The sequence below is a fragment of the Chrysemys picta genome, chromosome 24, assembly GCF_011386835.1.
Source record: "Chrysemys picta bellii isolate R12L10 chromosome 24, ASM1138683v2, whole genome shotgun sequence".
Taxonomy (NCBI): Eukaryota; Metazoa; Chordata; order Testudines; family Emydidae; genus Chrysemys; species Chrysemys picta.
In genome coordinates this window covers 4331786-4356861 of record NC_088814.1, presented here as the reverse complement: position 1 = coordinate 4356861, position 25076 = coordinate 4331786, and the positions used below count along the sequence as shown (strand labels likewise).

Below are 25076 nucleotides of genomic sequence, written 5' to 3'. Positions count from 1 at the left end.
CGACTGACAGGTGTGATTTGCACCGGGGCTACTCCAATGCTCATTGGAAGCACGCCCTGCCCCACGGGACAGAGCGTCAACGTCCAAGGGAAAAATCCTTCGCTGGCAGCCTCCTCGCCAAACCAGCTGCATTCACTGGACCCCGCTACCAGCTTTTGGACACGGAGTTGAGGGTCAGCGGAGAACAGCCACTAGCCGTTACCGGGGTGTGATTTTATTCTGGAAGGCATTGGAGCACAGCTCAACCATTCATGAGCGCCAGGCGGTCACACCGTGAGTAGCACGGCACCACCTCTAAAGGCATCAGAATGATGTGGTCAGACATTTAGACACCGGTATTTCACCTGCCCTCTGTGAACTCCTGAAATCCAGGATTGAGAGGGTAGGTGCTTTACTGGGGTATTGCATTATTATAATCATTGCTCTTTGGATTGGAGGTTTAAACCCAAGCACCTTCCCCCATTTACGCTGGTCTGCGTTAAAGATCCTAAGACCCTCCTGGTGCCTCGCTAACACTCCCCTCCCACTCATTTTTTTATAGCTCCTTTTAGGGATCTCAAAGCTCGAGTTACTTACGCTTCATAGCTCGCTTGAAAGGAGGGTATCACAATCCCATACTGAACATGGGCAGTGACTTGCCCTGAGATGACAGGGCCATCAGAGGATCATTACCTTACAAAGTGATCAACAGAATAAAGAGCTGACCAGGTGTTCTTAGTCCTGGCTGTTCACAAGCTATTTGCCTCTGAAACTATGTCAGGTCTCCACTGGTCCCTCATTCTGGGCAGCACTCCAGGATTGAATATAGCAAATCCCAGACCTTTGACTAGTGTAACCCGCACACCTTGTTACTAGAACAGATAGCTGCCATATTTTGCATCCTTTTTTAGGATTTGAAGGCCAGGAAATAAACCTATTGGCCTCACATTGCCTTTGAAAGCTCAAGTCAGAACCATTACTACTGGTTTTCAGTGCATCCATCTTTTCCCACCAAGTCATAAGAACATAAGAGCGGACCTGCTGGGTCAGATCAAGGTCCATCTTGCCCAAGATCCCGTCTTTGGCAGCGGCCTGCACCAAAGCTTCAGGGGGAGTGTCTAGAACAGGGCAACTATAGAGCGATCCATCCAGTCTTCCACTCCCAGCTTCTGGTAGTCAGAGGTTTAGGGTCACCTTGAGCACGGACTTGCACCCTGACCATCCTGGCTAATAGCCACTGAACTCTAAAAGTCCCCCCCAAAAAGACCAACCAAAGGGCCTGTTAAGCATAGTCCTCTCAGAGGAGTGAGACACTAGATGTTAAATCTTGGCCAAATAAAAGTGGAACTACAAAGGCATGCTATAGTACGTATGTATTTATACTGCTCTCATCACCATAGTATCGGAGTGCTTTCCAACAGTGCATTAAGCAAGGTGACTAACATCTGTCGTGTCTGTTCTTTCATCCGCTCCCCAAGGAGAGGAGTGTGTGCAGACGCACGTTACTATGAATTTATGTTAGAGAAAGCAAAATCAAAGAACTGTGCGCTTGGCACAGAAGGTGGCGAGGTTTGCGATGGTCCCTGGCTCCTGGGGCAGTCCATTCTAGCGTGTTGGGCCAACCCCCGAGAAAGTTGTCTCCTGCACGGACGAGCTTTACCCTTATTGTAGAAGCTCCCTTTGTGCCAGAGGAGTGACGTTATCAGCCACACTCTTTTATCTCAGAGTTTTAGGCAATCTTTTAGATATCTCCATGGCCTGGGCCCAGGGTGAGAACCAAGACTTTGAACCTGACTCAATATTCTGTGGGAAGCCAGTGGAGGGAGAAGGGGACAGATTTGACGTGCTGGCCGTAGCATGGTGTCACTAGCCGGTTTGCCAGAAACTGGGAATGGGCAACAGGGGATGGATCACTTGATGATTCCCTGGTCTGTTCATTCCCTCTGGGGCACCTGGCATTGGCCACTGTCAGAAGACAGGATACTGGGCTAGATGGACCTCTGGTCTGACCCCGTATGGCCATTCTTATGTTCGCTAAAGAGACACTGAGATTCACCTTTCAGTCAGTGCATTTGCTGACTAAGCTAATCCCATCGATACATGTTATCTACCGTCCTAGACCATAAGCACTCAGGGCAGGGATGCCTTCATCCCTGTCTGTAAAATGCCTGGCACACTGTTGGCCCTCTACAAGTTGTTTCCAACCATTCTCCTCCCCCCATCTCCTCCCACCAAAAAGACCTTTTAGAAGAAATCAGTTCTTGGGCGGTCTTGAAAAATAAATTGTCACTTTACAGGGCCCATTATGCCTTTTTAAATTGCTATTGGACTTTCTATTCTCATTCCAGGCAAGACCACAGCAAAGAAAAGACTCAAATGGAACACTCAACCCCCCCCAGCTCTGGTCAGTAAAGGAGTGCCAGTAAGAAGGGCATACGCTGCTGCTGCCCATTCTGTACCTGGCCTGTTGCATTTTTGCCGGGGTTTAGTCAATCTGGCATCGATCCCCTTCCCCAGAATTCTGATTTAAATAGGATGACACATGCCAGTCATCATCATGATCAATTTAAAACAAAACCCACCAGATACATAAGAATCTGGAGGGCAGATTACAGAATTTAGCAGTAGGTCACACTTTAGATCGAACTATTTGACGATGTCTCAAACGGCAAAGTCACCGCAACAAGGAGCGAACGCGTCTGGTTTCACCTGAGTGCAAGCACAATACCACTAACTAGGACATGCAATTTCCTCCTTTGTCCAAGATAAAATAAAAACGGCTCGTATTGCTCTGTAAATACACAGGCAGGGCAAGCTGTGGTGCTCTTTAGTGCCTTGACTTCTTGGGCAGCAGTAAGCAATAGGATTCTAGGTTTATTTGCAGTGGGTAACTCATCCTTATTAGCATGGGTGATTTCTTATTCAATAAGACATCAATATTCTGTGCAGTTCAGGGCCAGCTGTTCTCAGGATAAACAGGAAACGCAGAATTTCATTTCAAAACCTGACTCTAGGCTCGAAGTGGCAATTACCATGAGTAAATTGATGGGACAACGCAATTTGTTTACAAACAAGATCTAAATGACGGCGTATCCAAGTCTATTCCCCAGAATTCTTTAGAGCAGGAATTTGCTCAGAAAATAAAAAAATACTTTGTTCCCTTCTAGTGCCTTTCAGCCAGGGAACACAAACTGCTTTGCAAGCATTTATCAAGTGCCACAACAACCTCATGAGGTAGGTAAAGGATATACGTAGGGATCACTTCCATCAGCACTGAGATCTGACCACATCTGGAGCAGAATACAACCGCTCAGCTGCAGACCGCAATACGGTGCAATGGTTTAGGACAGAAAGTGAAGAAGAATACTGTACACAACTGAAACCCTAAGTGTGGGTTGGTTTGAGAAAATAGTTTTCCTGAGCTGAAGTGTGATTAATTAGACAGATTATGCCATGGAACTCTTCGTAACCATTAGCAGTAAGTTTTGGTTCTACAGCTCATGCCAGAGATGGAACCTCCTGCAGGAAAACAGCCCCTAGCACCACCCTTGCATATTGTTTGATTAAGGGACGAACATCTCCTAGTGGCACTGAACAAACCCCTTCCTGAAGCACCTCAGAGATCTCCACTGACCTGGCCCAATCTTGAATAGCTTGTGAGCTGTGATGGAATCGCAGCCCAATATGCTAGGGTTGCAGGCCATGAGATCACCCAGTCGAGTTTTTCTGATGTATTTTAGGTACTTATATGGCCCCAATCACAGTAACTGTCTCACAATCTTTAACGTATTTATCCTCTCAGGCCCCCTGTGAAACAGGTAAGTGCTATTATTATAGACGGAGAACTGAAGCACAGAAAGACTAAGTGACTTACCAAAGGTCACAAAGTCAATCTGTGGCAGAGCGAGGAGCAGAACCGTGGTCAGTATTGTCAAAGTCAGACTCAGGACTCACAATTTGTCAGACCACTCTGTTTATTAGCAAAGCGCTCTGCTAATACACCCAGATAATGTGAGCCCCATGCAAGACTCAAACTATCTATTTATACAGATAAAAGGGCACGAACTTAACAAGATAACAAAAAGAACAGGAGTACTTGTGGCACCTTAGAGACTAACAAATTTATTAAAGCATAAGCTTTCGTGGGCTACTGAATATGCATCCGAAGAAGTGGGCAGTAGCCCACGAAAGCTTATGCTCTAATAAATTTGTTAGTCTCTAAGGTGCCACAGGTACTCCTGTTCTTTTTGTGGATACAGACTAACAGGGCTGCTACTCTGAAAGATAACAAAAGGAAGCAGAACTGATAAGATATGTATGTCTAGCCCCAGGTAAACTTATTTCCTTACTAACTATTACCGATCTCCTGTTAATGTCCCACCATTAGCTTAAGTGGACCCATTGTTTCATACCTTAATGTTTCTCTTCCTGACAACTGTATTTCAACATTCCTTATTCCTGCTTAAAGGAACATACAGCATTTCTTTAATCCATTCTATTTTAACAATATAATTCATTCTACTTTCACAGTATCCAGCCCACTGGACTATTTCTCCCCTCATTATCTCAAGAGACAGTTCCAAAATACATTCTGTTACAACATGGGGTCACAGTATGGCAAAGGTCGTTGATGCTGGTTATCAATCCTGTTGCCATACACCGCACTTCCTAAAGGTCAATTACAGCCCGGGAAGAAACAATCAACATTAGGGATGTGATGAATATTGGCATATGGTAGGTTGAGTGCATCAATTTAGTGGACTTCAAAACAGTATATAGCAGATGCATCTCTGTGGCCAGAGTTTATACGACACGCCAAAAACAACGGTATGTTGCAAATCCAAGTTTTACTATTTGGAGTGAATACCAAAGAGCTGCCTTGTGTACTGGCTGAGCACAAAATTCCAGTAATCCTGTGAGATTGGGTGGTGCATCATTCAATAACTGGAGATTCAAGAAGAGAGAATGCTGCCATTAGCAAGATCCACAGAGACAGCATCACGAATATACAGATTTAAATGGAGGTGCACCCGCTTACACCAGATCAGAAGCCAGCCCTTTGTTCCCACCAAAGGCCACAGATCTACAGCTACCATCTCGCTGAACAAAGGCTAACTTGAGCTGCACAGACATGGCTGTTCAACATGTAGAAACAGGGAGAGACACTCACCACCACTGGCAAACACTAGAATCCTGTCATCTGGTACAGCCAATATCTTACAATGAGAACTATGGTCTCACCACTTGCACAGAACACTGTTCATGAAGTGTAGTTATCCCCTCCAAGAATCTCATCACAATTTAACATGTTCACCTCCCGTCTTGGTGTTCCTCTCCTCCACCCCTTACACAAACACTTTCAATCAAGCTATGAAGTGATGTGCAGGAGGGACACTAAATGTGAAGCCAGCAATGAAAAGCCTAAATCTTCCGATCTCCCCCCAAAGTCATGACAACAGCATCTGTGGCGAGCTTCCAAAGGACGCCATCTTTAAAATGGTTTAATTCTTCAATGCAACTCACGAGCCATTCACAAATGGGACTCAGAATCTTTCCAGCTCTCTCTCTTTCTCCTATTTGCATAACTTCTCACACTTCTTTTGGGGGGTAGGGGGAGGAAGGGAGGCAAAAACAAGCTTCCTCCCCCCACTGCAGCTTTCAGGTTCAAAGATTCAGCTGCCAACCATCATTACTGTTGGTCCTGTCTACACAGGGCCACAAAGTATCAAAATACAATCAAAAAACCAAGTATCAGAGGGGTAGCCGTATTAGTCTGAATCTGTAAAAAGCAACAGAGGGTCCTGTGGCACCTTTGAGACTAACAGAAGTACTGGGAGCATAAGCTTTCGTGGGTAAGAACCTCACTTCAGACTTGCATCTGAAGAAGTGAGGTTCTTACCCACGAAAGCTTATGCTCCCAGTACTTCTGTTAATCAAAAACCAGTTCAGACTCACTCAATTTAAATGTGGTTTAGCACAGTCAGTATGGATGAAGACAGACCGTGTTAGAGAGAATTATAGCCTGAACTGGTGTAAAAAATAACTCCCAATCTCCATGCACTAACATCTCCAGACACATCATCTACTTTTGCCCACCATGCACTGTATTTGCATCAGCTGCCAGCAAGCCTGTTTAAACCCAAGGGAAGCCTAGCTGTTACCAGAATAAGTTAATGGACCCCAGGGTGTATCTTTACAAAACAAGCAGATGGACTGCATAAAATGGTTGTTTGTCTGATTTGTCCATGGAACAGTTTGGCCCAACTATTTTTGACACAACCCTCACAATCACGATTGTACCAACACATTCGGGCACTCCCAAAGGGTTTATCCGATAGGGCCGTGTATTATATAGCTACCGAGTTCATCCTTTGCAGCTCCAGAATGTAAGCTTCTAAAAACAAATGTCTCTAGCCCTTATAGATGCAAAGATAATGTTGAAAATATACTTAAACTTTAGAGAGCACACAGCCTGAATAGGAGTGGTGAGGTGTGACTAGGGTGACCAGATGTCCTGATTTTATAGGGACAGTCCTGATATTTGGGGCTTTTTCTTATATAGGCTCGCATTACCCCCCACCCTCTGTCCCGATTTTTCCACACTTGCTGTCTGGTCACCCTAGGTGTGACCCACCTCATTCATCGCAAGAAGCAGTTAACTCTGAAACCTACAGATGGCAGTGACATTGCCAACACCGTTAACACTCTCACTGCTGACCACTGAAGCAAACCTCCAGCTATTTTTTTTTTATTCCACAGTTGCAAAATAAATGCCACAGGGCTACTGGAACAATATTATTCATTTTTATATTTCATAAAAATCTCTTTAAAAAAACCCAAAACATCTGGAGTTGTTGCAGAATTTCCTCTACAGTGGTTCAGAGACCAAGATTCTGCTTGCCATATTACGGGGCCTTGCCTATGAGCAGGAGCTTCAGGTACATTTTCAGATGAGAGACAATGCGTCGTAGGATGGAATTAAGAAGATTTGCAGCTGTACTCATGCAGCCATGCTTGTGGCTTCCTGTTCATACTGGATCGATTCAGCAGAAGCGGAGATAGCTTACCAACCAGTACAACCAGTGCCCAGTAAGGCAGCCTGGACAACTGCTGTGCTTGGATGCAAACCTAGTACTGTATATTCAAACACAAAGTCTGTTTCATACCTTTGGATAGGAAGATAGGACTCCATGCCTGACCTATAACTTCCTGGGGACAATCCCTTCAGATTTCTAACCAAGCCTTTGGAACAACCAAAGGAGAGACTGGGTTGCAGAGAATCCTTCCTACATATTATACCATGCCCAGTTCAGGCTGGGACAGGGCTTTGGAACTTGAGGTAGAACTGTGGCATAAATACACAGGCAGTGGACGTGATCAATAAAACTCATAACTATATGCCTCATTATCTAGTTTCAGGAGCTCTCAGTAAGCCCAATTGGGCTAGTCCATGCGCTGGGCAGTGACAAGACTCTCTCAAAGCACTTCCCTCACTCCAGCTTCTGTTATTTGTCATCCTAAGAGCCGGGCAGATTTCTTTTCTAATTCTAAAGTAAAAAAGGTGCTTTCCTGTCAATATTTGTTCAGGGCTGGCCAATTGTAAAACAGGTTCAACTGTTCTTTTTCATTTGCAATAGGCCTTGTTTACAGACAGTTGCTGCATGAAAAGAATTGGCCTAATTCATTTGTTTGTAGCACATAAGTGATTCCACCTCATATACAAATAACTCTGTGATGCCCTATTCTGAGGACTCCTCAAACACGGGCTTGCATGAGCAACTGCTCATTAGTAAAGCCAATAAAAATAATTTAGACTATGATCTGCTTTACACAATGGTGGAACTGGGCTCCAACTGTTTGAGCCTCACCTAAATGCCTTCTCAGCAACAAGGCCAGTGGCAACAAAGTAAAATCAAAATTAATTGACAATAATTCATTCGGAAATCACAGATGTTTGTCAGTGTGGGGATGAGGGAGGTCACAACTGATATTTTCTAAACCCTTTTCTGGCTCTACAAGATGCAGCTTTGCAGTTTCTGGCAGCAGTTTCATTAGAATAGCCAAGGGCCAATAAAAAAAGGACCAGGGCCACCAAGAAGTTCCAAGTGGCAACTGCTCCAGTGACTATGAGGCAGCAAGTGAAACTGATAAGAAACTTGTTAATTTCACTGCTGCTAATGGAGGCAGGAAGGTGACAGAAGTCTTGTTAATTTCATTAGGCTGCTTCTTGGCCAAGTTCTGAGCAGCAGCAGAAACACCTGAGCATCTTTTGACTCAGGAAGACAATATGTATCCGGTCATATTTGGGAGGTGTTCTTCACCGCCATATGAGCTAGAAAGCTTTATAAATAATAATAATCAGCAAATTAAGTTCTGCAGGAATGGATAGCTTAGGCCTTTTCACTCCATGAGAAGGAATAATGTTTTCCCAGCCCTGAAAAGGAGTACATTAAATTTGAAGTGAGGACCGGAGGGGAGAGAGGTTTCTGGAATTCCATGATCAGAAGCGACAGAGTCCTGTGGAAACCCACGAAAGCTTATGCTCCAATCCGTCTGTTAGTCTATAAGGTGCCACAGGACTCTGTCGCTTTTTACAGAACCAGACTAACACGGCTACCCTTCTGATACTTGACACCATGATCAGAAGAATATTTTACTAGGATGATGGATTTCAGATCTTTAACTGCTCCCATGGCAGTTTATCTGCTACAGCCATGAGGCAGTCATTTCCAATCCATCCCACCTGGGTATATGAGGAGAACGGTGCAAGATTTTGGGTGCAATCACAGCAGCTGGGGGAAGAAGTTTACTGAGTAAGGCATGAAGCTGTCAGAAGCGGGATCCAAAGGAGACTACAACAGGTGAGGAGCTCCGAGCGCTGAACAGATATTCACGTCAACCCCCACAGCTTCCACCTGAGGTCAGGGTCACTCCATCCCCATGGGAAATCTATGGCCCCCAATGCCCTGGGATCTCACCTAGGACCTCACCTGGGACATGGCCCACAGATTGTCAACATTCAGCACAGGCTCCAAGGTTTGGGGTGAGGGTTTCCATGGGAAGAATGAATGGGAACCGGATCCTGGCATCTCCTCATTGTGCATCTGACCCTACCGTGAGGATGCTAAGGCTGGCTCTGTGGTTTCTTAGCATTAGGGACTCTCCAATGTGTGTGTGAGTAGAGGGGAGGGGCCCAAGAGTCCTTTCTGGCTAACCACAGGAGGGTAGATTCCCACATAAAGATGTGGAGGGGCAGAAGGATCTTTGCGAATGGGAGGGCCAGAGACACAGGGTCTCCTAGGATCTCACTGTGTAGTTGGCCTCTCACAGAAAGGATGGGGATCCCAGGGTGATACGGGAGGGGGGCCCTCTGGGTTTTTCCACCATGTTGTTACCCCCCCAAGCAGGACCTCCTGGTTCCAGGGAGCCTGTCCTTGGGCTGCAAGGTGTCAGAGCCCTGAGGGGGGTGAGGAAAACCACGGGACCTGAGCCATAGATGCCCAAGGGAAAAGGGGGGTTCCTGGGGTGCAGGTATCCCCAGGGGGATGGGGTGGGAGTGTCCAGGGCGGGAGCCCTGATCCCAAGGGATGGAAGACATCCCTGAGGCAGGGAGGTGCCGGGGATCCCCTCCCCGTGGGGCTGCCCCCCCAGGATGAGGGACGCTGAGAGCCCCGGGATGAGGGTGTCCTGGGGAAGGGGGGGTACCCTCAGAGGGATGGGGAAACGCCCCCAACCCCAATAGTAGGGTCTCCTCCTAGCTGCCCCCCCCCCCCATGGGGGCACTGCGGGAAGAGCCCAGGCAAAGGGGGGGGTCCCCAGTTGGGGGGCTGCCCCCAGGGCGGGGTGGCTGAGGTCTCCCCCCCGGGGGGAGGGATGGGGGCCCCGATCCCGGGCTCGCCTCACCGTGTGGTTGGCCCCCCACATGAGGACGCTGAGCAGCGGCTCCGAGGCCCGGAACAGCTTCACCTTCTGGCACACGAAGTGCTTCTTCTTGGTCTTGGTCTTGCTGGCGCTGAGCGCGGCCCCCAGCGCCGCCCCGGCGCCCCCCGCCGACGAGCCCCCCGCGCAGTTCGAGGCCATGGCGGATCCGCCCCCCCCCCCTTCCCTAGCAGCGCCTCCGCATGGTTCCGCCCCGGCCCGTTACACCCCCCCCTTTCCCCCCAAAACAGTGGTTCCGCCCGAACCCCTACACCCTCCGCCCGATGGAGCCGTCCGCGGCTGCCAGCTCGGTCCGGCCCGTTCGCTCCTCCCTCTCCCCACAATGGTTCCGTCCGCCCCGCTAGCTGCCCCTCCTGCCTGTCCCTGCAGTGGTTCGCTCCACCGCTAAGGAGGAGCCGCTAGAGCCGGCCGAGCCCGCTTCGGCTCCTGCACTGAGGAGGCGCCAAGATGGCGGAGGCCTGAGGAGGAGGGGAGTGGGATGTACCATTCCCCACGCTGGCAAGGGGTACTTAGAGCAGGAGTGTAAGGAGGGGGAGCCACTGCCTGGTCCAGGGTTAGTCCCAGACGAGTTCCCCTAGGAAACCCTAAGGGTAGATCCGACATGCTGGGCTGATGGGGGAACCGCGAAAAGGGGCGAGGTACAGAAAAGGGGCGGAAAAAATGCCTCCCTCCTTCTCTCGCCCGTGATGGTCTCGCCCCATTTGAGTGACGTATTGCGTCAGGCCCCGCCCCGCCCGGCTGTAGCCAATAAGCAGCGAAGCGCCTGGAATTATGAATGGCCTGCTATCTATGTCACACACACACTCTTAAAGGGCGAGCGAAAGGGGCACCGCTGCACATGGGGGGTGGCGCTTGGCAGCTTCCTCCCTCCTCATCGCCCACGTGCCGCGCCAAGGCCCCCCCCAGCTCTCCCTCCAAGATCCCCACCTTGGAAGGGGGAGACCTAGGAGCTGCCACTCTCCTCCCACTCCAGCCTACACGGAGGGGAGCATGTCACTTTCCCCCAGGGGAGGCTCTCTTTCCCCTCCCACCCTCCAAATGACAGGGGCCAAGGGGCAAAATACCCCTGGCTTTTCCAGAGAGGCAGAGGGTGAGCCCAGGCTTTCTCTTAGGACAGGGGGCCATCATAGCAACTACAAGGATGGACACAGCTGTAGTTTGTTAGCCAGCTCTGCTTATTTCATAAGGGCAGCTGGTTGGTTTATTTCCTTACCTGGCTATAAGGATTTAAGGTTGCTGGCTAGTCATTTAGTGTCAATCTCATTTATGCTTGAGGAGACCTAGAATGTTTTGGTCTGGCCTTTGTCAATCCCTCTGTGCCATTCCCATTCTGTCTCGCGCAGGAGAACTTTCTCTACTAGTGTCTCCTCTTGTTTCCGTGACAAAAGTGGTTATGAGCCATAAGACCGAACACAGCTGTAAAACAGGCCACACAACATTTAATAGAACCCAGTGCTGTAACACAACAAGGATGAAGGATTCACCGTGGTAATATACAAAGGCAGGTATGAGGAAATACTGTGTCTTTTAGGTATAATTTTTAAAAGTTGCTTAAAGTAAATGGGTTCATTTCTGACTCCCATTTGCACTAATTTTAGAATAACCCAGCAGTAAGCTACTATAGAGCAATAATCATCTGCCAAAGGACAATGTTTTATACAGCGTGATCAATTCAAAGAGAGTACTTCAATCAACTTTGCAAAACTGCCATGAAAATTTGCTCTCTGAGCTACAAAGTATATTTGCCTGACCCCTCATAAAATGGAGAAATCCCCAATTAAGTCTCTCACATTCCTACCCTCAGCCTCCAAATAATGACCCCTCCCCCTTCTACACATGAGCAAACAGAATGTTGTTACTCAGCATTGCGAATTTTTTTTGCCTGCTTATCAACACAACAGTTTTATTTTTGAATGCAAGACTCATTTTCATCATAATGTGGGGAGGGGACATTTTTATGACGGTTTTCCAAGGCTGCTGTAACCTACTGCACTAATTGCTAATTGGCCCTAAATGATGAATTGACAGCGCTCTCTGCAATTAGAATCTAACCCTCTTTTCTGGAAATGAGTCAGAGATTTTTTTAAAAAGTACTTAAAAAAAAAAAAAAGCCTCGTCAGATACACCCCTGTACTTATGCCCATTACTCCATGTATATGTATAAAATCCCAAAGAAATATTTTATTCTATTACCTGCATCTTGTTTGAAAAACTCAAACAAAACGTTTCAGAATATTCTTCCTTTCACTCAAGTCTCTGCCTTGCTGACACACATCATTCAAACTTGTGAGCAACTTGGCATATTTCTACAGATATTTCACAGATCAGATACGTCTGAAACTAACTCCACACACCCTCCTTGCCTATTCCCAAACTGGTGATACTGAATACTAAACAAGCTAAGTCTGTCTCTGGTGTCACTTCACAGAAGTTAGCCGAGTTACTCCACAGGTGAATTTGTTCCCAGGGCCGATTCTACAGTATTGATAAAATAGATTCTTTCTCAAGCATCGAAAGAGGACAACTTGCCCAATTAGTCTGGTAATCAGTTACCAGAAATGTGTGTCTGAGAACAGTATTAAAAATGGATGCTGGTTTAGGTGGGCAACAGGAAGCAGGATCTGGCAAAGTGTTAAAAATAGAATACAAGGGTGGAGGGTGACTCCAGCAAACAGCTTGTTGCAATGTAATACTCTTGGTATAAATGCCTTCACAAAGCTAGAAGGCCAAGGAACTCTGTGCTGATCTAGAGAAGTCCAGCTCCCTTTCACAGAGTAAGTATCATTGCAGGAATCTGTGTAGGTTGTTGGAGGATCCCTCTGTCCATGGGGCAGCTGCCCTCTGAGAAGAAGTGTCCTGTGAACTGTTCTGAAAGAGCCCTCGTGCGCCAGCACATCAGCAGGAGGAGAGCAAGTTTCATCTCTGCATAAAGTTTTTTTCCAGGGCAGCTGGTGTTCTCTGGATGGAATGGATGTTGCGTTTGACCCGATCCTCTACAGAGGAAGTGGACGCGCTCTCCAGTTTTATGTGGCTGCAGAAGAATTGAATGAGAAAGAAAATCAGATCATCCGTCTAAATTTTACTGGCTTTCCACTAAAGCTTCATTGTTCCTGGACTCTCATGCATGAGCTAGAATAGGCTGCTGCTTCCTAATGCAGTCTGCATTGGAACATTTGAACGACTACAGCTTAGCCTGTGACAGACTAAATACCATATATGCAGGGTCAGTATTTCTCTGTATAGATTTTAAGAGGTTCCCAATTACTCCTCAACCTTCAAACAGAACTGTTAATTACCAATGTATCTGTCACAGGAGATTCTGAGAAGCATGCAAGAGGGAAAAGCAATCTGTCCCCAAACCAGGGCAGTGCTCCTCTGGGAACTCAAATGCTACCGCTCATGCTGTAAATTGCGATGTTAGCAACAGACAAGAAGGGATAATTGTGATCCCTGACGTATTACCTTTAAGACTCAAGCCACATTATTAAACAATATCCTGTGCTCCTCCCACGCCCTCAAGTAACGCACAAAATGCCAAATTTGTCAACTCGTCTGCTCTGAGAGGGGGAGGGAGGAATCCACCCTCCTCATTTGGATTCTGCCCAGGAGGATTGTCTATGGTGATTTTAAGCTACTTTGCACCTTCCCAATTCTGCTGCTCCAGGGGCTAGAACAGCCTCCAGGATAATTCAGACAGTTCATAGGGGCTCCTTGGGCTACAGCACTGGATACAGTAGCCCTGCCTTATACACCACTCCTGCCACACCCCCTATGCCCAGGTCTGTGAGCGGGTCCTCAGAAAACACCTACACAGCTGTCTTCCTCAGATTCCACGCTGGGAGAATCCTTCCCCAGCCCAATATGGGGCTTTCTAGCCACTTTCCAACACTCCAATTCTTACCCAGCATAAAGAGCCTGAAGAGGGGGGATCTCACCCCTTGTATTCACAGATGCCTCACTCTCATAACACCCTTACCCTGCATGGTCTGTTATTTCTTGATCTAGTTAGGGCCCAATCACACAAGCCCTCTGCACACAGACTCCCATTGGAGGTCTGTGTACAGGAAATTTGTGGGATCAGGCCTTGATATTGCCTGTTCTGAGAACAGGGAATTTTTCTTTATCTGCTTGTAAAGCACCATGCGATTCTATAGTGCTCCACAAATAACTTGCACTGAATGACTAGGCAGCCATGAAAGTCTTGATCACTCTTTTTTAGAGAGTTAGGTTAAAAAAAAAAAACACATTTAAACCTCCTTAGTTCTACTGTACAATATGGAATCAGACAGTAGAGATGGAGAAGCTCCATCAGGTTCTACCTCATCCCATCCTGCAGCCAGTGCAGGATTATTCTCTACAGTGTCTTTGTTGAGTCTAATTTTAAATGTCTCACCCATTCCCTAGAGAGACTATTCCCTGCGTTTAACTCGTCTAGAGGAGTGGGCTAGCAAGACACTCACTGTAGGAATTTCCCATCTCGGGAGCTGAGTTTCTCCAGTTCTCGTTCCCGCTCCTCCTCCTTTCGGTGTCTCCTGACATTGTTTGCTCTCTCCTCTTCCCGCCACTTGGCGTTTTCCAACATTTCCTGACGCTTACGCTCTAGCTCCTCTGCGGAGAGCTTTCTGTTGAGAGGCAGAAATAGCGCTGTTAATTAGGATAGCTTCCCCCTCCCCCTTGTCTCTCCCATCCCCAAACTCTACTGCAGAAGTTATTCATAGCAAGGACACAATCCACTACATTATTGAACACAGCAATCCCATAGGAGAACTTCCTTGTTTGCTGAGGCTCTGAAGTATGAACATACTCAAGAAGGTCCCTCATTCCTTATAAGACAGAAACAGGCAACATAGCCACTCATCTCCTGGATGTTTTCCATAACAGCTGTTTCATCCTCAAGTTCTTGGCATTTCTGACACAGCTTTCTTTCGGGCCTTGATTCAACAAAGTGCTTAAGCACATACTTAAGTGGAATGTCTTTTGTGTTTTGATCTTCACTGTTCTCCTTCCCTCCATGGCCCGATGAGATCCAAGCCTTTTTGTTTTTTAAAGTGTTTGGTAAGAGGACATCAACGGGGGCATCACATTATCCTGATGGCCTTGATATAGAATGCTTCTAGCTACCAGTCGGTGGGATAAAATGACTTCACGTTCGCCCCCGCAGGCTGGTACATGGCATGTGAACAACTGGTAGCCAGGAAAAGAACATTCATCGCAATGGGAAGCAGTTCAAAATGGTAAAATACAACACACACTCAGAAATATCAAACACTGTTCGGACTGTTCCCCTGTCCTGCTGTGGTTCATTCCATTCACCTTTGGTCCATTCTAGTTAATAGAATTATGTTTTTGCATTACTCACTGCCTATTATTTTAGGATCAGCCTGGGTAGCTTCCTTATGAAGGTGCCACATGTGCAACATTTTGCCTACCTAGTATACCCTGAAGCATGCTGTCGTCGGTATCCTTTTTTAGGGGAAGGGCTCCTAGCTCTTTCCTTTTCTTTCCTGTCCATCTTGGTGCTGTACCTGTAACCCAGGAAAGAATTTTTAACACCACATGCACATAATATCAACATACCTATAGCCCCTTCCTGTATCAATCAGATATCGAACAGATCACAAGGACTATTGCTGGCGTTTTGAAATAAGAGCTCTCCTATAGTTCCAAGTGCATTATCTGTCTCTTTCAGCAGAATGGATGTTATTTTTAAAAATTAATGTTTATACTTAGTTTATTTTCATGGTTTTATCGTTCTATTTTTACCCAACTCAAGTTTTTGCACCGGCCGGCAATAACTAGTATCCAAGGTTTATCAACACTTAAGGACTGTGGAAGTAAAGATTCATAACAATAATTGCTTCATATATCATTTTTCAGAGCATCTCGCGGTACCAAATATTTTGTTAAGGCCAGTGACCTCATATTAACCCTCAAACAATATTTTAAAAGGGACACTTTAAAAAAAAAAAAATCCACACTGCCTGAATTTTTTTTTTTTTTTTTTTTAAACAAAAAGCCCCTAAAATGACTATAATTGAAAGAGATTCGAGAGGGAAAAAAAATTCCTCCACTTGTTTATTTTGTGCATTTGGCTGCACTTTGAGTAAACTTGCTTTCACTGATTTCCCAAATAGTTGCTCTCCCCTTTTGCTTGTTTGTATGGGTCATTTATATTCACAGCAACAGGAGGGAAAAAAAAGTTTTAAAGAATACAAGGAGTGGCAAGGAGACCAGGGGTTCCAACTATTTTGTAAGAAAACTGACCAGATTCCAAATTGTCAATGTCCCTTTAACAATCTATTTTAGGGTTTTATACGGTCACCCATCATCTTTGTATCTGAGCTCCTTCCATGTAAAACTGATAGCAAGAGCAAAGTCCTTAGTGGATTTCATGGAGTCTCTGGTAGTTCTTCCTCTATGGGGTCACAACTCTGCTTTGGGTAGGAATTTTGATGAAGATTTTATTAAACTTCCTTTTTGGGGGGAAGGGTTGATAGGGATTTAGAAGAAGAAGGGAGTGTCAGTGATGTGAGAATATTTGGAAAAACTTTCCACCACAAGAATGATTAAATTTAAACAACTTCTCTCTGTAAATTTTAATGCATGGTGTGTCTCACCTAGGGTGACCAAATGTCCCGATTTTATAGGGACAGTCCCGATTTTGGGGCTTCTTTTTATATGGGCTCCTATTACCCGCGACCCCCTGTCCCGATTTTTCATACTTGCTATCTGGTCACCCTACCCTGTCTCTCCATGTTCATTTCTGGGATAAAGAGATAATTCAAGGATTACAATTTATTTACTAAATAAAATCAAATGCTTCCCAAGCCCTGTTTGTGGTTTGGGAGATCTCTACAACAGCTACAAAGGCAGCCCCTTGAACTTGATGCAAAGCCAGGCATCTGTAGTTCCACCAGCTTTAATTTCAAGTCATTGGGATAAAGTGATGTGAGAAATTAACGCTGCAGAAACGTTAGGAAAGAGTTACAAGCAGGCTGATGGGGGTAATAGGAGGAATTTTGCTGCTGAGCATTCAACGGACTTCTGAGAACTCCTCCCCGAGAGAAGCCATGCATGCCCTTTATTTTAATCTGTTTCAAAGTGAAGATTTCACACTCACTGTTCACCATGCCTAGGAGGAGATCTTGACCTCCTGTGCTCAGACTCTTCCTCCGCCGTACTCTTCTTGCCAGTGTCTCTCTTAGGAGATCCGGACTGGCTCCTTGACCTAGCGCGGTCTCGGTGTTTGTGGGTGGCTCTTTCCTGGCCAGCAGCTGGAGAGCGCCGAGACCGGTGACTGTGGTCAGGGTCTCTACTCTGGAATTAGGAAGAGACCATCGTTCAACAGAGAGCAATTAAATGCACAACCGTCATTGGAGCCCCGGCGTGATGCTGGTGAGGCAGAAAGAGCTAGGCTAGGCAAAGTGCATGCATATGTATGGGACAGAGGCTAAAGGCATCATCTACAACTCCATCCATTCACAAGAAGGTCTCTGTACATAGTCCACTGTAGTGGTTTTAGACAGATTAAACATATATTTCTATAGGGCCTTGCATCCCAAAGCACTTACTACTACACACACAGAGCACCAAAAATACAGCCACTTCTGGTATGGCGTGCAGCAGCTAACCAGAACAGTAAGGGGACAAGAACGTTTGGCCAAAAAAACTGGGGCAAATCCTTGCTCTTGTGAAAAGCCCCACTAGATCTTTAGCGGGCACACAAGAACTAGGTTGTTAAGGCCTTTTCTGGAAGACAAGGGGTGAAATCCTGGATCCAGTGAAGTCAATGGGAGTTTTAACCTTGTCTTCAATGGAGCCACTATATCACCCCAGGGGCTTAAATAGCATTATATAAAGTCAGACAAACCTATGATCCTGGCACAGTAAATGGAATGGAACTTGACTTATCCACCTGCAAAGGCAGGGGCGCTGGAACAACTTGTATAGTGCGGGGGCTGAGAGCCATTGAACCAAAACTGTAAACCCTGTATATGATGGAAACCACTTCAAGCCAGGGAGTGCGACAGCACCCCCAGTTCCAGCACCTATGTTGGAAGGACAAAATCCTTGATGGGATTTGAATCTTTGGTCCCAATGGGAGCTTACCCACAAAACCACCTCCTTTCTCACTGTCCTCTTCCAGAGCCTAAAACCACTACGTCATCTCTAGAGCCATGCTTTCCTAACAGCTACATGGGCACACTCTACAGACAGTACGTTGCGAGAAGCACGTGTGCCTACCTGTAAGCCGTACCCTGGGACTTTGGGATGAAAAGGTTCCCAAGAACTATCCATCTTCTTGGATCTAAACACAAAAATTAAAGTACGGTCTGTGGAGTGGAAAAACTTAAGAATACAATCTCTCCTTCTATCCACTGTAGCCATTAAACCTTTCAGAGTTCATCCAACAGTTTAACATGACAGGTATGTATCTGGAGTGTGTTTTCCCAATTTGTTTTTCCCCTACATAAAATATTAAAAATAATAAAATGTCGTCCCCTCAATGATACTGGCGGTTTGTGTATCATCCCCCCCAAATCACCATGTTATAACTAAAGATAACACAGGACCACAACATGATCTGAGTGGTTTACAAAAGCAGAATAAGACATTCTTAAATGATAAGCTCTTCGGGACAGGGAAAGAGAAGGTAAATGAAAAGCACAAGAAATGAGACAGCAGGCCAGGGATGGGAAGGTCAGTTGTGCAGAGACTGATGAAAAAATATCAGATTCATAAAAATGGGGGTTAAAAAGGAATTTGAAAAGGTAGGGGGGAGGGGGGGGGCTGACAGATTAGAAGGGAATAATTCCAAGTATAGGGGCAGCATGAGAGCAACAAGAGAGGTGAATGGAGTCATAAAACAAGAGGATTGTATAGGTACAAGTAAAAGTATAGGAAGTGAGAGCAGAGATGTAGGCGGCAGCAAAACTGCAGGGCCAGGGTAAGGTGCTTGAATGGGCTTTCGGTAAGATGGGGATACTGCAGAGCAGGGATTCAAATGACTGGGGTGATGGGATGAGAATGCAGGGTGAAGAAGAGGATTTCAGCAGTACCATTTTGGTTAGCAATTTTCAACTTGTGCTAACAGTGATCTTTATCGTTAATGGCACCTGGGGCTGGCATAGCAAAAAGGGAGGGAAACTACAATATACCAACTACTCCTGTTAAAACAAGACGCGGAGGAATCAGGATTAGGTTGCGGTTTACGTTCAACTCTGCCCAAACCGCACATGACTGTGCAGTCAACTGAAGCGCAGCAAGCTGCCTTAGGGACCTTCAGAGTCACAGAGTGAACTCTCTTCCCTCCTATATTATATGCAAACCCAACGGGCTGGGTAGAGATTTTTTTAAAAACACAGCCCCCAAACGTACCTCGCTCTGCTTTGCTCGTCGTCACTGCTGGTGCTTTCGCTGCTAGAACTTTGATGTCTGCGTTTCTTGTGCTTCTTTTTCTTCTCCTTCTTCTTCTTTTTTTCCTTTCTTTCCAAGCTGCTTTGCAACTATAATGCAAAAAAACCAAATTCGGTGCTGATCATTGCTGCTCACACGGTCGTTAGACAGTCACCATCATGGGAGGCTGCACAAAGATTAGATTCGGTATGGAAAGAGTCTCAGGACAACACACACTTTGCAAAATCTCTTATGAGGGGGCAAGGGACTTTTACTATGGAGCCCAACTGAGTCCTCCTCACTGTCTTTGTGACTTGGCATAGCTGATCTGTGACAAGAGAATCGAGAATGAAAATAATTTGTTACAATAATGTAACAAATAAGTGAAAGGGGAAAGATAACTTGGCCCATGGGTTGGGGTTTTTTTAAAACAATTGCTAAGAGACTTTCTATATGAAAGAGCTTATTTTGTTCTTATCCAAAAGGAGGCAGGGAATACAAAAATTCCTTTCTCTAAAGCAGTGGTTCTCAACCAGGGGAACATTTACTCCGGGGGGTACACAGAGGTCTTCTATGGAGTACATCAACTCAGCTAGATAGTTGCCTAGTTTTACAACAGGCTACATAAAAAGCACTAGCAAAGTCAGTACCAACTAAAATGTCATACAGCGACTTGTTTATACTGCTCTATATACTGTCCACTGAACTGTAAGTACAATACTTATAGTCCAATTGATTTATTTTATAATTATATGGTAAGAAGGAGAAAGTCAGCAACTTTTCAGTACTAGCGTGGCTGTGACACTTTTGTATTTTTGTGTCTGATTTTGTAAGCAAGTAGTTTTTAAGTGAGGTGAAACTTGGGGGTACACAAGACAAATCAGACTCCTTAAAGGGGTACAGTAGTCTGGAAAGGTTGAGAGCCAGTGTTTCTTCTGGACCCCAATTCTGCTCTCACTCAATTCAATGACAGGTTTCAGAGTAGCAGCCGTGTTAGTCTGTATCCGCAAAAACCCTTTTTACTCAATTCAATGCAAATTCTGCTTCTGATTTCTGGGAAAGAATACATACCAGTTCTTTGATTTTCTTCATTTTTACAGGATTATTCAAAACTTCCCTTTTTTTCTCTTCCTCTCTTTTCCTAACAAAAATAAGCAACATTGGGGTTTTCAAAGAACATTAATAACATCAAAGATGAAATATTCATTCAAAGCACAAATCAAGGCCTGATTCTGCAAACACTTATGCACGTAGTTAACTTTAGTACCAGGAGTTGTCTCATTGAAATCAGCGGGGCTATTCAAGGCAGTAAAGTTATGCATGTGTGTATTGGCTGGACTAGGGTTTACGGCAGACGTTGTAAGTGCAACCATACAGATCCAACTGTAGGATAGGGGCCTTTGGTTTTTTTTCAACTTGAAATGCTGACTCGCAAGGTCAATCAAGAAACTGTTTTATATCCCTGTGTATATTGGCTCCATGGTTCCATCATGTCCTGTCTAAGGAACTGACTTGTCCCGATGCCATCCATCCTGGCTAAGACACTGGTGAATGTCTGATACCTCAGCCAAGAGCAATATATATGTAATGCAACCAGACAACTGCGAAGCCTTGCCCATGGGACGGAAAATTCCTTCTAGAGTCACAGAGCAATCAGTTTACAACCTGCAGCATGAGATACAGCACTCCTTTGCACGCATAACTATGATTATTGGTCATAAAATTATCCAGTCTCTTTCAAAATCCAGCTGCAGGATTTAATTCTATGCAACTCTGATACAATCATTTAAACCAGAGCTAGATGTAAAATTACAGCCTTGTAGAAAATGCAGCCTCTTTTTCCTACTGAAGGATTTAGAATTTACAACTTCTTATTGGAGGGCATCAACTGCTTAAAATCCCATTCACATCGGGCTACAGCATGGGCAGCAGGATACAGCTTGGGCCCCCATCCTGGAAACACCTAAGCCCACAAGTAACTGTCCGGATGCGGGTGGTCTCGCAGACTTCAATGGGACCATTCAGACATGCAAAGTTACTCACATGCTTAAGTGTTTGCAGGATCTTGGTATTTCCAAGAGTGAAAGAAACCAAACCAAACCACAAAGGGAAGCTTGGGGGGGGGGGGGGGGGGAGGAGAGAGAGAGAGAGAGAGAGAGAGAGAGAGAGAGAGAGAGAGAGAGTGTGTGTGTGTGTCTGTCTGTCTGTCTGTCTGTCTGTCTGTCTGTCGTAGGAAACAAGGAACCAAAAAGATCTCTAGACAATCTTCAGTTTCTGGAAAAACCATACATCACATTGTGCCTTGCTCAAATCCTCTTGCTTAACAGAATACAGCAAGAAAAAAGAAAAAAAGACTCCAAATCACAGCATGCAACATCTCTGAGAGTCAGCAGAGAAATCTAAACAGTTGCAGGCCAATCAGATCAAATATTAGTATTGCAGAAGTACTTTGCAGTCTCAACCAGGTCCCTATTGTACCGTACAAATATATAGTAAATGACAGTCTCTGCCCCAAATAGCTTCTAGTCTGAAAGACAAGACACAACAGGTTGATAAAGGAAACAAGTGGTCAGGGGACATACGGGGTGACAAACAGAATACGAGTCTTAAAACAGACGAGCTATGTGCAGTTCTTGGCCAATCATCAAGCAGTGATCCCAACTTACTACCTGCCTAGGTTAATTGTCCCTGTCAATATCCCATTTAGTACCTTATCATGAAAAGTGGATCCTCCCGGATTTTGCTTGCCATGTCTAGGACAGAATTGGCACCTGTGGGGGCAAAAATGGAGCCTGGGAGAAGTCCTGTTTCAGTGAAACAACCTGACTCTTTGTCTTCCATCTTCTCAAAGACATATTTATCCACAGGGCGGCCCATCAGATACTCTTCTCTGTTCACCATACCCCCGGGACCCTGGTACATCCAGTCCAACTTCTCTTCTTTTTTCCTGTTTCAAGCAAAAACTCCATGTTACTTTGTTTTCCTTCCAAGCAGCTCTGAAGTTTCACTTTTCTCTGCAAAGACGAGCAGAAATGTTTTAGAGTAAGCCGACCTTAAACCCCTTCTTTGGCACTGATCCTGCAAAAACCTACGCAGGTGCTGAACTTTACATGCAGCGAATAATCCCACTGCTGTCAACAGGACCATTCACAGGGTGGAAAGTTAAATGCCTATGGTAAATTTTTTACAGGATTAGGGCCTTAGAAATTAGATGGAAGGGACCTGTTAGGACTAAGTCTTAACTATCTCTCTGTCACAGCAGGATTATTCTCTACACTCCAGCCCTTGTCCATTCTTAAATGACAACTGGAGATAATTCCACAGGGTAATTGATCTCATTGCTAGGAAATTTCTCCCAGTATGGAATTATCTCCCAGCTCTAAGATACATGGAGAGCTCTATTCTAATCAACCAGAAGTAGTAATTGTTGGCCCATTATAACAAGCATCTTCATTTTCTTATGGCACCTACAGTTTATAATGTGACAGCCAGGAAAGTTTGTTTTTTGGTAGCTACGACTCAAGTCCTAAAAGAAATGTGTTACTAGAACGTCCCCATTCCGAAATTCCTCCTGGTGACATAAGTACTTCAAGTACAAATGATGCACACAGGATTTTCAAGGGACAAAACCACACATACACACCCTAACTCTTACTTGACTGCTCCCACATCCTCCGCATAGCGCTGCATCTCCTCCCGGGCTCGCTCCTCCCGTAGCTCCCGCTGCAGTTCCTCAATCTTCTTCCGCTCGGCTTCATGTTTCTGCTCTGCCTTCCACACCTTCTCCACATTGCGCAGAGTCTGGGGGTGCCAGCTCTTCTTCAGATTCTGCAGAGAAGCGGAACCAGTACAAGCAGTTTGTCTCTCTGCGAAACGGGAACCCAAGCTTCTCACAAGGGGCGCCAGGAGGATGAATCAAAGGGGCCCAGAAGTCATATTTTAACAAATATTTCCTCATCTACTTTCGGAATGCTTTCGATTATTAATATTGAAGGCAGGTTAGCGAGCAAAGTGAAGGACTGCTCCTGCATTCCACACACCCTCTCAACTCCCCCTGACTTCAGTGGGACCTGTAATCTGCAAGGAAAGCAGGCTTACGTCTTTACCTTGGGGGGGGGGGGGGGAAATCAATCAGATTGGCCAATAAAAACAGAAAAAATAGTTTCACTTTCACCTAAACCAGCGCTTGAAGTGCCTGAGCAGCAAACAAGACACAGATTTTAAATCAGCTGAAAAAAAATCCCAAAGGTTTAAACCTCAAAGTGCGGGTTTAACTTTGCATTCTACCTTTACTTTTGTAAAACTGCTGTGTTCTTTTGGGGTCCCTTTTCTCCAAGGCACTGGTATTTGTTTACCACCTCAATTTAACAAAGAGAGGGTTGGTTTGTGTTTTAGGCAGAGGGTTAGGGAATTAAATTAAATTAAATTAATGGAGATATCCCATCTCCTAGAACTGGAAGGGACCTTGAAAGGTCATCGAGTCCAGCCCCCTGCCTTCACTAGCAGGACCAAGTACTGATTTTGCCCCAGATCCCTAAGTGGCCCCCTCAAGGACTGAGCTCACAACCCTGGGTTTAGCAGGCCAACGCTCAAACCGAATCATTATTTATTATCTGAAGGTATGGTAGCACCTCAGGGTCCCAGCTGTGGACCAGGGCCTGACAAACACAGAGCAAAACGACAGTCCCTGCCCCGAAGAGATTACAACGTGTCGCAAGCCCTTTCCTCTCACTTTTGCCCCACAAAACCAAAGTTGGGCCCTGATCCTGCAAACACGTATGCGTGTGTTTACGGTTAAATTCCAGCCCCCTGCTCCGGGGCAACTCGGCTGGTTCAAGGTGCGCCCCGGCGCGAACGCTTGGCGAGATGGGGGTGGGTGCTGGTCTCTCGTTTGACGGTCGCTTTTGTGCCTGCCCGGTGCTCTGGATAGCAAAGCTATGCAAAGAGGCCACTGCCAGGCACCGGAGCATCCCCGAGTTCCCGGGGGACTCTCTCCATGGCTTTAGTCATTACCAGCAAAGCGGGGGGGGTGCACCATAATGGCAACAGCTTTTCAAAATACCCCCCCCTCTCAAACAACGCCCCTCTCCCCAGGGCTGGAGACCCCCCCCCAATTTAACCCTCCACCCCCCAATCCGCCCAGGCAAACTCTAGGGGGATCCGGCTCCAAAACCCCGGGGGGCTCCCAGGGGCCAAGCCCCATATGCCCCTCCCCAGGGGCCCCGCTCTCCCCCTCACCCCCCCGCCCCAGGGGCCCCGCTCTCCCCTCACCCCCCCGCCCCAGGGGCCCCGCTCTCCCCTCACCCCCCCAGGGGCCCCGCTCTCTCCCCCCCCCAGGGGCCCCGCTCTCCCCCCCCAGGGGCCCCGCTCTCTCCTCCTCCCCCCTCCCGCCCGGCCCCAGGGGCCCCGCCCCAGGGGCCCCGCTCACCCCCCCGCCCCAGGGGCCCCGCTCTCCCCCCCACCCCTCGGCCCCGGCCCCTCACCAGGTCTCCTCCCCCCATGGCGGCGGAGACTCGAGCTCGCCCCGCTACCGTTACCGGGCCCGGCCGCGCGTCAGCTCCCGGCGCCGAGTCCCTCCCCGCGGGGCCCCGGCTGATGGCGCCACTTCCTGCGCCCCGCCCCGGCCCGGCGCCTGGGGGCGTGTTGGGGTTCGGGGGGGGAGGGGGGATCTGGGCCCAAGAAGGAGGGGCGGGGTTTGGGGAGGGGAACTAATGGGGGGCTGTGGCCCTAGGAAGTGTGTGGGGTGGCAGGGTTTGGGGAGG

General features: G+C 46.7%; 2 protein-coding genes across 2 annotated transcripts in view; both read right to left on the bottom strand.

Moving 5' to 3' along the window:
- Positions 1-10077, bottom strand: part of PIP4K2B (phosphatidylinositol-5-phosphate 4-kinase type 2 beta) — a 33112-nt gene extending 23035 nt beyond the window's left edge. The window contains exon 1 of the mRNA XM_005301840.4: positions 9883-10077. Coding sequence (XP_005301897.1) covers positions 9883-10059 — 177 coding nt within the window. The 5' untranslated portion in view covers positions 10060-10077. The remainder of the gene's footprint in view (positions 1-9882) is intronic.
- A 1260-nt stretch (positions 10078-11337) lies between these two features.
- On the bottom strand, positions 11338-24957 carry CWC25 (CWC25 spliceosome associated protein homolog). The gene is made up of 10 exons (XM_065577599.1): positions 24798-24957; positions 22970-23142; positions 22025-22261; positions 20386-20455; positions 19297-19424; positions 18163-18226; positions 17039-17235; positions 15348-15443; positions 14379-14540; positions 11338-12949 (listed from the first exon to the last, which is right to left on the bottom strand). The coding sequence occupies exons 1-10, from the start codon at positions 24813-24815 to the stop codon at positions 12835-12837; spliced, it is 1260 nt and encodes a 419-aa protein (XP_065433671.1). The 5' UTR covers positions 24816-24957; the 3' UTR covers positions 11338-12834.
- Positions 24958-25076: the final 119 nt, after the last annotated feature.